Below are 15,913 nucleotides of genomic sequence, written 5' to 3' on the forward strand. Positions count from 1 at the left end.
CTGAAAAATGTGGACGTTCAATCGGCTTTATCAGACATAACCTGTTTAACTGGCTCAGTATCGTTGATATACAACCGATGTTCTTGAATATATCTTATAACCGAATTCGGAAGTAAGTACTGGACTGACATACCCCGTCGGATGAACAACCGTATTTTTGTAGAGGAAATATCATTGTAAATCAATTGTTTGATTACCAAGACATTTCTTCTGTGTTCGTACATGATATCGTGACTTAATAAAAAGCTTCTAACATCCGAGCCGGTTCTTTCAACAATTAAGCATCCGTATTTGCCCAAAATATGATGCAAGTCTTGGTCAGCCCAGACATCAGGCTCACCCATTGATTCAATTAGGTCTCCACCTGCTAATAACATAATCTTAACACCTCTTTTTTCTCCAGTAGCGGTTACGATACCACCTCTTTTCGTGTTAATTTCATCATTAAAATGGTCTAAAACCAATGCTGTTCGAGTGTACTTGGGCTGTAAACTTTCCCAAGCATCCACCATTAACCAAGAACTAGTTCTTTCGCATGCTAATTCACAGATTCGAACTCGATGGTGAGCAGGAGCCAATCCTTGTTTCTTATAGTTTGAAGAAACAGGACTGTAATAGCCTCCAATAACTTCAAATCTAGTTTGTTCGTTAATAGCGTCTAAGGCCATTTCAAACATGCGCAAGTGCAAGTAAGTGATAGGAGAAAACGAGCCGCAAGCCACAATCACCAAAGGATATTTGGATTCATCACTCAATTTGGTAGCGAACCGGTGGGTAGGGAATTGATAGTCTTCAAGGGTTTTTGCTTGACGTTGAATGCCATGAGGAACTTCTTCCAAATCAGCGATTTGATTGGGCTGAACTGTTGCTGTTGGAGGAAGAATTAAGTCCGGTTCAGGAAGTATGTCTTGTGAACGTGAACTATTAGCCTCCACAGTCTTTTCGGTATCAGACAGAGAATTGGAATCAATGAGTTCCGTATGCTTGATGGGAATCTTTGAATGAAGTCCCCCAGAATGGTGATGAAGATGAGTCAGAGAGGAGGACGGGTGAGGGGCTGGAGCATCCACTGGATCTCCCATATCAGCAAGAACTAGAGGCTGGATCGGAGCGTTTGAAGGTATTTCCAGGGACGGAGCTGTTGGCTCAATGTTGGGATTCAATGAAGGAGGCGTGAAGTTTGGGTCGTTTGTTGGATCCATTAGCTTTAGGTTGAGTTCAAAGTGCTGATTAAGAAATGCGACTCGCAGTGCCTCTATGGTTTTTAAAAAAATACCCTTGTAGCTTAGAAAGTGCACGCCTTTTTAAACTCCGAAAGGCTATTGTCAACAGAGCCAGTCGATCGGTAGGCTGCAATCTAACAAAAACCAAAGAAAACGTCACAGACAGGATTCGAACCTGCGCACGCAATGCGCAACACCTAACCCACCAAATAAACTTAGCAGGGTGTCGCCTTAACCACTCGGCCACTGTAACACTTCTACAAAGAAATCTCAAATTTTAATTGATATTTTCAAATATAAAGAGCCCAACACAGACTTGTACTTTGTAGCACGATATTGACACATTCCCATTACACCACCGTATATCTAACTTCTACATTCACAATTCGGTACAGATTTAGGCAAATCTTTACTATTATAATAAATTATACTTTCTGTTCAACATGTTCAGGAACCTCTTTGGATTCAACGGTGGATGCCCCTTCCAGATCATCTGCTCGTTGTATCAGATTTGTATCACTTTCAATACCCAAATCCCTGTGATACCTTTCTGGCCCCAAGATTATAATTATAATCATGTAACCAAACACAGCGCCGCAGAAAATAGCCATGACTAATCCATAGTCATACAGCCCTGTTTTATCTCCAATGGGAAACTGCGTACCGATTTGTGCTTCAATAGTTGATGATGCAGAAGAAGCCAAGTTTCCCAATTGGTATACTACACCTGAAAGAAAAGAACGATGGTTAGTGTTCACTAATTCCAATAAATGGATTGGGACCACTCCCCATGCACCCATAACTGCAAAATTAAGGAAAAAGTATCCTCCAATGATTCCAGGAACATGGTCCGAGAAAAATGATGGATATAGAAAAGCGCCCGCCATTATTTGACAGATAATAATAGTAAGTCGTCTTCCTAGCAACTCATTAAGCTGACCAAAGAAAAGACCACCGACAATAGCCCCAAGATTTGAAACGCAGATAATGGTAACTCTAGTCTTTGAGTCAATATTAAGCTGTTTCTGAAGAAGAGTATTGAATAGATCCTGTGAACCGTGTGAAGTGAAGTTAAAGCCAGCCATAAGTAGCACCAAATAAATGAACAAAACCCATTCAGTTTTGATAGTGGTAACAATTGTCTTGTCCAAGTACTTATAAATCCCCACTTTAGCTCTTTCGTCGTGCTCTTTCAAGATCTTCTTCTGTTCCTGCAACTTGATGAAGGTTTGTGTTTCAGGCAAGAAAAACCTCCACGTTATTAAAATACATGGAAGCCCAGCAGAGAACCAGAACAAAGATCTCCAACCTTCACCTTCTTTAAAAGTATGCTCGAATGCAAGGAAGAAAGCCATAGCAAAAATGTATCCCAAGTTATATCCTGGCAAGAAAAGTCCAGACAAAATCCCTCTAGCTTTCGTCGGTTGGTCTTCTAGTGCAGTGGTTGCACAAATAGGATAGAAACCTCCCATGGCTATTCCAAATAGGGCCCTGACCCCTAAGAATTGACCGTAAGTCTTGACGAACCCAGTACCAATTTCAATCACAACAAATAACAAGCAAACTAGAATGTAAGTATACTTTCTTCCGTAATAATCTGATGCTAGTCCAAAGATTGTGGCTCCTAGAGATCTAAACATCAACACGAGAGTGATACCCCAAGTTACTTGGGTGATGGACACATTCAAAGTCAAAGCAATGTTGGGGGCTGTTGCAGATACGCAGAAGAAATCCATCGCATCCACAGTCCAACCCAAGAACCCCAAGAAATAAAAGTTCCACCCACGGGAGTCAACCTGTTTTAACCCTGGGATGGGATTCATGGTTACCCATACACTCAGACTTTGACTCTTATAGGGAATGTCGAACAAAGTTGAAAATCGGGTACCAAAGTAATGGGAAATTGAAGATAGCGATAATTCTGGCTTCTCATTGAAAATCTGGTTGTTGGCATGTTCCACCAAAATATCATCATTAAAGCTCATAACGAAGAAGACTACAAAGGAAAATGTAAAAAAACATAGAATGGATATGGAAGCATATTTATAGTGTCTTTGTGGTTCTAATCATTGGATCCCCGCAAGTACTTAGTTGCACCCTTAAGTGAGTGGTTAGCCAAGTTTATGTATTGGTTGTGAGCAGGAAAAGCCCCTCTCGCCTACTCCACTAATTGACTATAAATGCGAATGGGGAGACCAACAGGTGTCGGGATTTAGCGGGGTCAGGTTAGCAACTGAAGAGGCTACTTATGAACAATACCTCGGTGATTAATTATTAGAACGCCGATTTTCTCAGATCTAAAGCTTTATTTTTTATAGTGCTGTCAAGTTTACAATCAGTTGTACTAAAACTCCGAAAATATCTCGGAAACGAGGACACCTTCTCCACAACCTCATCTTCTGACCCATACTTTTGAAGAAATATACTTGTATACATCTGAACTTTTTTTACATAAACACAATCATTCTAAATACCATTTAAATGTACAGCAGAGAGATTCTTGATACCTGAAGAAACTCCTACTCATCAAGTTCCTCATACTTCTCAACTCTATCTTCTGCTGCATCTTCATCCTCGATCTTGACACCACCACTAACAGAAAATTGTCCTCCAGCACCTATCATCAAGATGTCGTGAAACTTAGTGGCAGTATTGGCAATCCTGGTTGGCTTTTCCACGTCTTCATCTAAAGGTCCTAACCCTGGCCCATAAGTGTCTCCAAATCCCCATGAGTATACGAATCCATCAGTAGTAACGGCGAAAGAATGGTGAGATCCAGTTCCAATTGCTTTACACTTGATGTCTTCCTTAGCACTGAGCTGGAGCTTCGTTGGTACAGGAACTGCACGAACCTTACCATGCTGATCTTTGAAAACAGAATCTGGAAGATTTTTTTCTGGAATACCAACTTCCTTCATATCGTACCTGCCCCAACTAAAAACCTCCCCACCTTTGGTTAATGCCATAGTATGGTGTTCACCACCAACAATTTCGGTGATCTCTTTTTGACTAAGAGGTTGGATTAAAGTAGGTCTGGTGATTAAAGAACCATCTTCTAATTCGCCATGAGAGTTAGTTAAAGCACATTGACCAAACTGATTTAATCCCCAAGCGTAAACATTATCATCGTGATCAATGGCAAAACAGTGAAAGTCACCACTAGCGATGTACTTGATATTGTATAACCCAAATTGTTGGGGCTCTAATGCTTTGTAACGATGTCTCTCTAAAATACGACGTCCGAGTTGAAACTGTTGTCCATTACCCCAAGCATACACTATACCTTTGGAGTCCAAAGCAAGGATGTGATCTTTACCAGCAGCAAGTTGAACAATATTCTTAAGTTGGTCCATTTTGAGTGGCACTCTTTGTAATTTAATTTCATCTCTTAAGAATCCCAATAATCCTTCGTTATTTCTGAAACATCCCCATGCGTAAACTTCCCCTGTATCAAGCAATACTGCACTCAAGTTATCAGTGGCACAAAGTTGGACAATTCGTTTGTTTTTGGGTAAGTTTTCAACTAACCCGGGGGTCGATTCTGCTTCATTTAAATCTCCATCATCATCTTCATCGCTTTCGGCAGCATCCATGTCCTTGAGCTGCTCTTTAACCTTACTAGTGTCACGACCTAAAACTCCACTATCGTTACCACCCCAAGACCAAATTTGGTTGTTGTTATCCAAAGCTAATGTGTGCATACCTCCAACTGCAAAGTCCACGATTTTGCCTTTGATATGATCTTCTAGTAAAAGGGGATTCAATCTAGGTCTCTTAACTTCCTTGTTCTTGGCACTAGGACCGAGGCCCAATTCACACATAGATCCAGTACCCCAAACAAAAATATCCAAAGGTGTTGTTTTGGCAGCTGGAATATCATTGATAGTGGCCAATTTTGAATACGAATGTAATATATTCGAAGATGACGTTGTGAGGGATTTATGCTTCTTAGAAACACCATTACCATTGGCATCTGGTGTAATGTGTTTCCTTTTTCTTTCTAATGCAACCATATTTGACTTTTAAACCGATGTTGTTGAGTAACGATTTGTTTTTGCGATCAAGATTTCTCGAGATGAGTGCGATGACATAATAGATTTGCATTTCGTACATGTACATTAAGGGTATATTAGTTCAATTTATGGGCATTGGGCAAGTTATAACCTTGCCTTTTGTGAAGCCACTTGCTTTTAGTCTCTACAAAGAACCGGGCATAATTTTGAATCAAGTATCCAAATGACCCAATAGCTCTAATGAGAGCAAGGAAGGCAACAGACCACAAAATAAAGCCCAAGTAATAGTTTTGTTTGGTCTCGCCAGCTTTGAATACTTGTAGCATTGTCATGATAAACACCAAGTTAGAAAGCATCCAGATCAACACCACTCTGGTTCTAACATCTTTGGCATAGTCTTCACCATCCATTATATCATCTGGTTGATGAGCTCCCAACACCTTCTTGCTGGATCTCTTTGCTCTGATGTTGTACAAGGTTTCCAAGTAGACTTCATCAATATTTACGTTAAGTACAACAGCCTCAAACTCACCTTCTTCATTCTTTTCAATAATGTATTGATTGGAGAGATCCTCCTTGGGATTATTATCACCTTTAGTACCCCACGACACATCATGAGTGTTACAAAACGCAAAGATCTGTAATGTGCAAGTATAGGAAGGAATCATAAGGAAATACTGTATGGAACAGGTGAGCATGTGCCATGGATCCAAGTATAATACAGACATCAAAGTGTATAATCCGTACGTCGACAATAAGGAAACGATGATACTGATCATAACGTAAGTACTGGAATCTCCGATACCATATTCTTTAATAGTGTTGGCCACAAAGTATATACCAACAACTAAAGCGTACAAAGCACACACCGTCAATAATATAATCAAAGTCTTGAAAATTCCTCTAGATCCTTGAGGTCTATTACCAATGGAGACGATGAATAACGAAGTCAAGACACCAATACAAAGGTAATTGAATATCGTGAAAATCCAGAACCCCCCATTGTGGCCAACTTCATCGATCAAAGATCCTGTCAAAAAGTAAAAGGTTAAGTAAAAGTTACTCAATGAGAAGAATGAGAAAACTAAAGTGATAAACTGGTAGATGAATTCCACATGGAACCAAAATTTTCTTGCAATGGAATGATCTGTTTGCCAAATCTTTTTAGAGTTTTTCAATGCATATAAAGCAGCGAAAAAAGCACCATTAATCCATCTTCTTCTTTGGGATAAGAATTCTGAAATGGTTTCAGGAACATCAGTTTCGGCAGTAGCCAGCTTGACAAATTTTAATACCCAGTTTTCATTACGTTTAGCCACCAATTCCCAACACAAGATTCTATCCTCAGCCAAGTACATATTGGCTTCGAAGAAGTTGGTCTTTGTATTGGAGTGAGCTTTTGAGGTATTCAACAAATCTTCACCTTTGAAGTAAGCATCCAATGGTCCACTTCCATCGTCGTGGTTAGTCAAAGCGATATATCTATATGCTGACAAAGCACCAGGTAAAACAGAAATATACCCGAACAATGACTCCAACGGCTTATCCAAAATGTTAGACATCTTGTATTCAAAGTTTTGAGACGCAACCAATGGATTAGTTAAGTTGATCCAACCTTTTCCTTTCATAGCTTTGATTTCACCCGCTGCTCCAGCAACGTTGGAATCCCTATCAAAAGCTTTCCAAAGATTGTAGATTGCGTGGTTATCAGGCTTAGTACCAACATCTAATAAGACCACCACATTAGGATCCAATAGTGGACAAAAAGCATTGAAAAGCCATCTATGACTGTTAATTTTCTTTTGGTTTTTTTCTTTCAAACAGAATAATACTTGGACAGGAGCCAATGATTTTTCATCACCTTTGAACTTCAAATTTTCATCGATAGAAATCTGAGTGGTATATTCAAAAATGTGGGCGTTGACTTTTTTATTATTAACGTAGGGTCTAGCCAAGTTGCCCTGGTAAACACCAGTAGCAGTTAATAGTTGCAAAACGGATTCGTTTACTTTATTTCTACCATCAGCAACAATAACCACCTGAATTTTCTTCCAGCTGTCTTTTCCCCACATAGCAGATTTGTTTCTACTACATAAATGGGCAATATTCTTCATGATGGCATGCATGGTTCGGGCAAAAGCATATTCATCTTCATTGTACATGGTGACACAAATTACCAATTCCGTTTCACGGTTGTACTTAGCGGCTCTGAGAGAGAATCCATCTTTAATAAAATCATCAGGCTCGGAAGTACAAGCTGAATATGTCATGTTGGTAAACTCTCCAAATGGAGACTCTGTTCTTGTCAAAACTTTCCTTAATTCTTCAGGGACAGGGTTTTCCAACACCAAGTGACCGGCCTGACCATCAACCAATCTGACCTTTCTTTTTGTAATGGTTTTTTCTCTATTTGGAACAAATCCGCTTTTGATATTGTTCATCATGTCGTTATCAATAGAAGCAGCAAAGTATTCACTTTCGGATCCATTGGTATAACCATCATTGGAGGCAGAAGAATGATATGCAGTAGACTCAGAGTATAAGGATCTTTCTTCAAATTCTTGTGCTTTTTGATAAGAGTCGTAGTCGTAACTATCTCTTCCGATGGTTTCTTGATCGTCCTCATCATCTTCATAAGGGTTAGCTTCTGCATATGTTTCAGGAGAAAAGATTGGCTGAGGGGGCTCTAAGAATCTTTCACTACGATGACTGCTGTTAACAGAGCGACCATATTGTGAACCTCTGTGTGGCGATCCAGTCAAATTGATGGATTCAGCATCATCATCGTCATGGTCAAGGGTATCATCCATAGCAATTCCCATGGCCTTTTGACGCTTTGGAGACTCTCTGGAAGTGAATTGGGCTCTAGCAGTCCGTCCTTCGAACTGTAAATTGGGGGTATTATTGAGGGCCACTTTGTTTATGTTAGCATTGATTCTACCACTACGGGTAAAGATATCGGGAGACCTTCTGGTACTTTCTGGAAATGCCACAAAATCATCATCATCATCATTTTGAGGTTTATATCTTCTGGGGGAGTTGCGGTCCACGAATGCCGGGTCAGGGTACGAGGGTTTGTCGGAGAAAGGATTATCTTCAAAAGGACTAGGCATGGTTAGCTTTGGAAGAGTAAGAAGAGGTCTTAAAGAATTGAGACCTTTATCATGTTTTTCATGGGTTTTAAGTGTTTGTTTATTTATGTTTACAAGTGCGCTTGATGTAGAAACTAGATTAAGCGGCAGAAAAAGAATGCGGCGGCGGCGGCGGCAGCGGCAACGGTTCGCAGTAGCAAATTCAATTCCCAAAGTAGAGTTCGCGTTTAACCTGATTGATCCAATTCTGTAAAGCGATGGCAGAAGAACCTTTATCAGCTCAAGGGCAAAGGCCTCATAGTGCATCAACATCCCAGATATCCAGTGTAGGATTTACAAATCTCAAGAAGCTAAATACAAACTCTTCTGTATCAACTGCCTCATCAACTGTGAGTATCTCCAAGCAGAACCCTCTTACAAGGCTCTTCACAAGGAACAAATCCAACGTTACAATCGATGAGCCTCTGCAATCTGATGATGACGACAATAGAAGTATGAGGACAATTCCTATTTCCCCGATTGAACGGAAAGCATCCTCTAATGTGTTCCGGCTATCCAAGATGAATAAACGAAAGGTAAAAAACCAAAAGGATTTAACAGTACAGACAGAAGACATAGGGCCACCTCCATTACTAACCCTCAAATCATCAGTGTCGTCCCCTGTTTCAACGTTTCATAATTTATTTCATCGGACTGGTACTCTCCCCAGTGCTGGGATAGAATCTATCGATGAGCAAATTCCTCGAAGTATTGTCAACTTGTCATCTAATAATTCGAACAGTACAGTGGCAGACGTTAGTTTCGCCCAGGTTTACAAATTTACTGACTCTAGCTATGCGATTGAAGAGGATAATGAAGATAATGAAGCCTTCAAAAAGCTCTTTATGCCTGCTGACCATTTTATAAAACTGAAATTACCTGCAAGCCCGATGGTAGAAGAAGAGAATGAAGAAGCTCACTTTTGGAGTACCATGATGACGCTTATAAAACCAGTTGCGTTACAGTCCCAACAACGAAAGCTTTCGAATGGGCTAAAGGGACCCCCACTCATCATGACAGAGGATGATATTGCAAATTTTGTACGGGAAAATTATACTACGAATCTCTCGTCGAAGGGAAGTGAAAGAGACGATATCAAGGCACGAGAGATTATCCAGGATCTTAGGACTTTCTTCACTCGGATCTTAATTACTTTCGATAAAGATTTTCGAGTGAGTATACGAGATGACTTAGACAAGGTCTGTAGAGGTTGGGTTCGACTCCACGGGCAATGGCAGTTTTTCAGGAATAAAATGCTATATTTTATTCTAAATTGCTTTAATTCTTTGCAGGAAAATTGGATAATCTCCAAATTCCAAATTAACGTTGAACAGCTCTTGCTAAATGTCTTCAAAGAAGTGTTGGTCATCCCTTTGATACAGTTCCGCAAAAAACAGGACGCAAAAGACAACAATTTTCTTGTTAACTACATGGACGGAGCATTGTTGTATGAAATTGTCCAGTGTTTCGGCATGATTAATTCTGTGCAAGTGTACGAACAGAATGATGAAACTGGTTTTCTTGATTTGTTCGTGTGGTTGACACAATTATAGTATTTAATTTAGCATGAATACACCGTAGGTTTTCATTTCTCATAGAAACGCGCTGAGATAATTTTGACCATCGACTGAAACTTACCCACAAACTAATTGTAAGTTCCTCCTCTCCAAGTATTATCACCATCATGTCCTTGCCGTCAAATATCAAGCAGAATCTTATGCCTTCAGAAATCAGTTTCATGACAGAGAATGAGTATATTCAGATTTTGCCCAGATACTCAATGAAGTCAATCCAGCTTATTGGAGTATGTATAAATATTATCTACAGATGTTATGCTTGAAAGCGTTTGTTTTACACAGACTAGTGTAATACATGATATCATATACTAACTGCTATGACAGACCAAAATCCCTAACTTAAGGGCTTTAAGAAGAGAGAAGGTTCCATTATGGGTAGCACTCATACTCAAAAGTCAAGGCAAATGTAACATCGTGATACCTGACTGGCTTAATCTTATCTACTTGAAAGCTCGCTATGATGAAGAAGTTAAATTTCCCATGAAGTTTAGTGATTTGCCGTTTAATTGGATCGATTTGAGCAAGATATTGTTGAGCAAAGCTCCTGATGATTTACCTGATCCCGTTCATCAGCTAAGATCTATAATACAAGATTTGAGAGAAATCAGACAAGTCAAGACTCGAAAAGGTTTGAAGGAAGTTAACGAATCGAACATCGGTTTGAGTGGGTTATCATTGTTAGAGATAAATGAATTGAGACCATTTATGTTGTCAGTGATGAACAAGTTGAGAGAAATCCATGAAAGTGTAAGACATGATGATTATGACGATGAAGAGGTTATAGATGTTGACGATGATGAAGATTAGACGCGTCCATACGATTGTGTCATACGTTGACCTACATGTTCTTCAGTTTTGATAATCAGGTCGTGCACCAATCACGCTCTGTTTTTTTCTCTCGATTACCAGAGACTCTTCATATTAAAGGCATTTTCTTGATGTCCAAACCAAGCCTAACAAGACAACTCACTTCGAACTTGGTGCTACATGAACTGAGTACAAATTCTAAGCGGAATCTAATTCTTTCGATTCTTCGGTCTACTACCACCAAAAGGGAGACCAAGAATTACTTGAATAAGTATCGAAATCAGTTTAGATATAATGACTCACTGGCTCCTGACAAGGACATGCAAAGAAGCATCTTTATAAACCGGTTTCTACAGCAGAAGAATCCATTCACTAACATTTATGACGAGGAAGAGAAGAAATTACAGAAAATTCCATTAAGAATTGCCATCTTCAAATTGAAGTTTTCAAATGTTGACCCACAAAATTGGGCCGGAATTCAGGAAACCTTCAAGCGATTAATCAATTTGGGGGCAAGTCCTATAATTGTAATGGATCATGATGATGAATTAATCAATGATTTCAAATTGAATGAATTTGCCTTGATAAATCAAGGAAATCGGTTGTTAAACAGTTTGAAAGAAATCAATCCCCGGCTCATACGAACTCTTTTCTATAGGAGTGAAAAAGGTGAGATGAAAATTAATAGCCTCGAACAGATATTGATACCCATGTACCAAGGATTTGTCCCGATTATTCAACCAATCGTTTTTGATTCATTATCTTCCAATCAGCAGTTTCTCAAGTCGGACGAATTACTACTTTCGCTCTGCAAGTCTGTGTTGTCAGCAAATCAAGATGATATGTTGTCCATAGAGAAGGTCGTATTTGTAGATAAACATGGTGGAATCCCATCCATTGAAAGAAACCAAACCAGTCATGTGTTCATCAATTTGTCGCAAGAGTATAGCGATATCATTTCCGAACTATATATTGGGTTTTTAGAGCCATCTTTGAGGGACTTGCATATTGAAAACCTAAAGTCTATCGATAAGCTCCTTACAGCTATCCATGATATCACTGGTAATGATGAAACAACTGGTATCATCACTACTCCAGGGATAATTTCCATCAACAATGATCAGTTGAATCCCATTATTTATAACGTGTTGACCGACAGACCTATAATTTCCTCCTCGTTGCCCCTGTCATTCAAAAGAACCCCACAGCTCTCGACTTCGATTCTTAAAAAGGGTATTGATGTTGAGGTTCTTGAGCCTAGGAACTATCCCAAAGAATTCACTCTTGAAAACTTGATAAACGATAATTTGGTTGATAAAGGTAAGTTTTTCCACCTAATAGAAGATTCCTTTGGTAAACCCCTTGATATTGATGCATATATCAAACGAATCAACAAAACTATTACGACCATTATTATAGTTGGTGATTACGATGGAGGAGCAGTTATTACCAACGAAACATCTGATGGCAAGACGGTCCCTTACCTAGATAAATTTGCTGTTGCCAAGAAAAACCAGGGGTTGCCTGGCCTTGCTGATATTATCTTCAAGCTTATTGTTCAATCGAATCCTGATGAGTTGATTTGGAGATCTAGAAAAAATAACCCCATCAATAAGTGGTATTTTGAGAGATGTGTGGGTTCTGCTGCAAAGGCAGGTTCTAAATGGAAGCTCTTTTACACGGGTGATATCTTTAACAAGTCTGTTCAGCTCAAGAAAAAGAGAGATTCGATCAACATCAACGAGAAGATGAAGACTTACTCATCTATTTGTGAGTCTATTCCTCCATCATTTACTGAACCAACCAAATGACACAAAACTAATCTCATTATCAGCCAAAACTATTCGCGATCAGGAATCCAACAGAACCTCAAAAAGAGAAATGGACCGCCAAATTAAAAGAAGAAACAAACAAATGGATCTACTGAGTTCTACGGTTGTGGAAAATACCAATGATTTCCGAGCCACATCGATACCCACAACTATCAATGGATTAAGGTTTTATCATGAGCTTGACGAATGGCAGCAAGACAACCATTTCATCCGATCTGGATACGTCAAGGGAACGAACTCCTATAAATCTAGCTTTAATTCCCTTTTTTACATACACAACGAGACTGGTAACATATATTCTCACTTGTTACCATCCCTTGTGATTGCAGGATCATTGGTTTACTATTTGAAGTTTCAGTTACCTTTATATGAGAGTCATTTGCAGGTATGGGAATGGATCAATTTTCTCCAATTTGGCTTTGCTGCCACATTTTGCTTAGCAATGTCGTCTATTTTCCATTGCATAAAGTCACATTCACACCTGGTGGCTAGGTTTGGAAATCAATTGGATTATTTTGGCATCATTATATTAATCACCTGCTCCCTAATATCCATCATGGTATTTGCGTACCACCGTGAACCCAAATTTAAATATGGATTCTCCTGCTTATTCTTAGTGCTTGGCAGTATTTGTACGTTTTTGACGTTGGATCCAAAGTTCTCCACCTCGGTCTATAGACCCATAAGATCTACAATGTTCATATTGTTTGGATTGTCAGGTGTGGTTCCAATAGTTTCCGCTGTCAATACTTATGGTCTTGAAGTAACGAAAAGAAAGGCCGGGCTCAATTGGTTGATCTGGGAAGGGGTATTATATATTTCAGGTGCTGTTTTGTACGCAATGAGAGTACCTGAAAGATTCAGTCATGTCGAGCAAGATCAAGCGAGTCTTTTGAATAATCCAATGGTAGGAAAGTTCGATATTTGGGGGCATTCGCATCAAATTTTTCATGTGTTGGTGGTTATAGCTGCTTTTTGTCATTGGAAGGGCCTTGTCCAATGTTACCACACTATGCATCAGGACATGCTCGCGTAACTATTTTTTTAGACCAAAGGTAAATATTTAAATTGCATGAACAACTAATGAATTATAACCATTTAGTACTAGTCCCTTGTCATGGTATTTGGAAAGGAGGACCATCGGCCGGCGATGATCCCAATGAATGGTTTTTGGCACCATTCCAATTGGACGGTAAAGATCACTTATGTTTCAAAGAACACCTTTTTCAAGGCTTCGATATCATGAAAAATGATCCTTCAGCCCTTTTGATAATTTCTGGTGGCAAAACGAAGGCAGAGATTGATTTGAGTGAAGCACAGTCTTATTACAACATATTGAAGAGTGTTTATGACTCCAAGGATTTGGGAGCTGTTGAATTGGAAGAATTTGCTAGAGATTCATTTGAAAACGTCATATTTCTGATATGTCGATTCTACGAGATTACCAGTACCTATCCGAAAAAGATCACAGTCACTGGATTTGAATTTAAAAGATCAAGATTCGTGAAGAACCATTTCCAACAAGCATTAGGGTTTCCCCTAGAAAATGTAAAATACATTGGTAATGCCCCAACACCCCCCAAAGAATCAGAGGGAAATTACTTTATGGAGTTGAATCAAAGTGAACACGAATTTGCTGTCAAGTTCTTTGAGGTCGACCTATATGGTCGCAAAGGTTCATTACAGAAAAAGAAGCTCTCAAGAAACCCATTCAATGTTTCCCATGACTATAAATCTTCCAACTCTGTACTCAGAGAAGCGCTTGAGTTGATGGAACAACCGAACAAAACTGACCTAGAAGTCAGGACTGCTTTGTTAACCGTAGCACCTTGGAAAGCAAACTATACATAGTAATGATAATCAAGGACCGATAGATATAGATATAGATATATACAAGTACTTTGGATCCTTTATTTTATTCATTTTAATAAGCTACAATACAGGAGAGGATACTTTTAGTTTTTGTTCTTTGAGGCTCTTCTGGTTTGAACAGCCTTACTCAACTCCTTCAACATAGATACGGTGGTTTCCCAGCCAACACATCCGTCAGTGATAGAAACTCCATATTTCAAAGAACTTCTGTCTTGACCGGCTGGTGGCATTGGTTGCTTACCTTCGTTGATGTTAGACTCGATCATAACTCCTATGATAGCATCTTCACCGTTTGAGATTTGGTCAGCAACACTCGACAACACTGTTGGTTGATTTTGGTAGTTCTTTTGTGAATTGTCATGAGAGCAGTCAATCATTAATTTGGTGGAAGGGGCAGCACTCTTAGCAATAGCTTCCTTGGCAGCCTTTACAGCTTCGGCATCATAGTTAGTCAATTTCTTACCACCTCTTAAGATAACAAAACAGTTGTCGTTACCCTTGGTGGTAGTAATAGCAGCCATACCGTTTTTAGTGACACCCATGAAATGGTGACCTTTTGAAGCAGCTTGAGCAGCATCTAAAGCAACACCGATATTACCATCAGTACCATTTTTGAAACCAATAGGGAAAGATAAACCAGAGGCCAATTCTCTGTGCAATTGGGACTCGGTAGTTCTAGCACCAATGGCACCGAAACTCAACAAGTCACCAAAGTATTGTGGGGAAATGGTATCCAACATCTCAGATCCAATAGGAAGTTCACTCTTACCAGTTAAATCAGCGTATAACTGACGAGATATTCTTAAACCTTTGTTAATATCAAAAGTATTGTCAACATTAGGGTCGTTAATTAAACCTTTCCATCCCACGGTGGTTCTTGGCTTCTCCAAATAGGCCCTCATGACGATAAGCAAATCGTCTTCTAACTCAAGGGATAATTTCTTCAATCTCGCAGCATATTCCAATGCAGCATCAGGGTCATGAATAGAACAAGGTCCGACAATGACAAGACATCTGTCGTCTTTACCCTTTAATATCTGGCCACTTTCGTATCTGCCTTTAATAACCACATCCAAAGCTTTGCTGGTGGCCCTGATTTCGTTAGTCAAAACTAAAGGCGACACCAAAGGGTCGTAACCCAAGATTCTGGTGTCATCGTATTCTTCGGGAATGGGTGTATTGCTCATGATATGTAGTCTCTACTAAAGTAAAAGCGTTTTTGCAATTTTTTTCAAATTTTTCGTCGTTGAAATTATGAGTAACCGGTCGTGCGGGTGCAGTTCATAAGATTTATGAAGTCTATTCTTGTTCTTTTTATAGGATTCTTTGGAGGTAGTGAACTAAAGAGTAAGTTTACTCAATTCAGTTGTCTAGATGAATCTATAACTTTAGCCATAAGGTCGCTTTCAAATTATAGCAAATGACTTAGCTGGTTTCGCCCACACCCCGTGCCTGCTC

At 39.4% G+C, this 15,913-nt stretch overlaps 9 protein-coding genes and 1 non-coding gene across 10 annotated transcripts; 4 read left to right on the top strand and 6 right to left on the bottom strand. All coding sequences in view use genetic code 12, as the record gives it.

Moving 5' to 3' along the window:
• Positions 1 to 17: 17 nt before the first annotated feature.
• Positions 18 to 1,202, bottom strand: NMA1 (Nicotinamide/nicotinic acid mononucleotide adenylyltransferase 1; the record flags this gene model as incomplete). The annotated part of the gene is made up of 1 exon (XM_006687327.1): positions 18 to 1,202. One exon carries the CDS (start codon positions 1,200 to 1,202, stop codon positions 18 to 20), a length of 1,185 nt encoding a protein of 394 aa, XP_006687390.1.
• A 175-nt stretch (positions 1,203 to 1,377) lies between these two features.
• PSN45_004469 lies at positions 1,378 to 1,476 on the bottom strand. The gene has a single exon. It is a non-coding gene; the product is annotated as a tRNA-Ser (tRNA).
• Positions 1,477 to 1,648: 172 nt separating this feature from the next.
• JEN1 (Carboxylic acid transporter) lies at positions 1,649 to 3,208 on the bottom strand (the record flags this gene model as incomplete). Its single annotated transcript, XM_066158301.1, has 2 exons — positions 1,649 to 1,950; positions 2,281 to 3,208. 2 exons carry the CDS (start codon positions 3,206 to 3,208, stop codon positions 1,649 to 1,651), a joined length of 1,230 nt encoding a protein of 409 aa, XP_066014398.1.
• A 534-nt stretch (positions 3,209 to 3,742) lies between these two features.
• RCC1 (Regulator of chromosome condensation) lies at positions 3,743 to 5,236 on the bottom strand (the record flags this gene model as incomplete). Its single annotated transcript, XM_006686989.2, has 1 exon — positions 3,743 to 5,236. The coding sequence occupies one exon, from the start codon at positions 5,234 to 5,236 to the stop codon at positions 3,743 to 3,745; it is 1,494 nt and encodes a 497-aa protein (XP_006687052.1).
• Positions 5,237 to 5,352: 116 nt separating this feature from the next.
• CHS2_1 (Chitin synthase, class 2) lies at positions 5,353 to 8,349 on the bottom strand (the record flags this gene model as incomplete). Its single annotated transcript, XM_006686988.1, has 1 exon — positions 5,353 to 8,349. The coding sequence occupies one exon, from the start codon at positions 8,347 to 8,349 to the stop codon at positions 5,353 to 5,355; it is 2,997 nt and encodes a 998-aa protein (XP_006687051.1).
• Positions 8,350 to 8,888: 539 nt separating this feature from the next.
• On the top strand, positions 8,889 to 9,920 carry PSN45_004473 (uncharacterized protein; the record flags this gene model as incomplete). Its single annotated transcript, XM_066158302.1, has 2 exons — positions 8,889 to 9,539; positions 9,660 to 9,920. The coding sequence occupies 2 exons, from the start codon at positions 8,889 to 8,891 to the stop codon at positions 9,918 to 9,920; spliced, it is 912 nt and encodes a 303-aa protein (XP_066014399.1).
• A 131-nt stretch (positions 9,921 to 10,051) lies between these two features.
• Positions 10,052 to 10,751, top strand: PSF2 (DNA replication protein psf2; the record flags this gene model as incomplete). The annotated part of the gene is made up of 2 exons (XM_006686985.1): positions 10,052 to 10,171; positions 10,269 to 10,751. The coding sequence occupies 2 exons, from the start codon at positions 10,052 to 10,054 to the stop codon at positions 10,749 to 10,751; spliced, it is 603 nt and encodes a 200-aa protein (XP_006687048.1).
• A 131-nt stretch (positions 10,752 to 10,882) lies between these two features.
• Positions 10,883 to 12,562, top strand: ARG2 (Amino-acid acetyltransferase, mitochondrial; the record flags this gene model as incomplete). Its single annotated transcript, XM_006687440.1, has 1 exon — positions 10,883 to 12,562. One exon carries the CDS (start codon positions 10,883 to 10,885, stop codon positions 12,560 to 12,562), a length of 1,680 nt encoding a protein of 559 aa, XP_006687503.1.
• Positions 12,563 to 13,666: 1,104 nt separating this feature from the next.
• Positions 13,667 to 14,434, top strand: PSN45_004476 (uncharacterized protein; the record flags this gene model as incomplete). The annotated part of the gene is made up of 1 exon (XM_006686983.1): positions 13,667 to 14,434. The coding sequence occupies one exon, from the start codon at positions 13,667 to 13,669 to the stop codon at positions 14,432 to 14,434; it is 768 nt and encodes a 255-aa protein (XP_006687046.1).
• Positions 14,435 to 14,538: 104 nt separating this feature from the next.
• Positions 14,539 to 15,642, bottom strand: ARO4 (3-deoxy-7-phosphoheptulonate synthase; the record flags this gene model as incomplete). The annotated part of the gene is made up of 1 exon (XM_006686982.2): positions 14,539 to 15,642. One exon carries the CDS (start codon positions 15,640 to 15,642, stop codon positions 14,539 to 14,541), a length of 1,104 nt encoding a protein of 367 aa, XP_006687045.1.
• Positions 15,643 to 15,913: the final 271 nt, after the last annotated feature.

The sequence above is a fragment of the Yamadazyma tenuis genome, chromosome 6 (assembly GCF_029203305.1).
Source record: "Yamadazyma tenuis chromosome 6, complete sequence".
Lineage (NCBI taxonomy): Eukaryota > Fungi > Ascomycota > Pichiomycetes > Serinales > Debaryomycetaceae > Yamadazyma > Yamadazyma tenuis.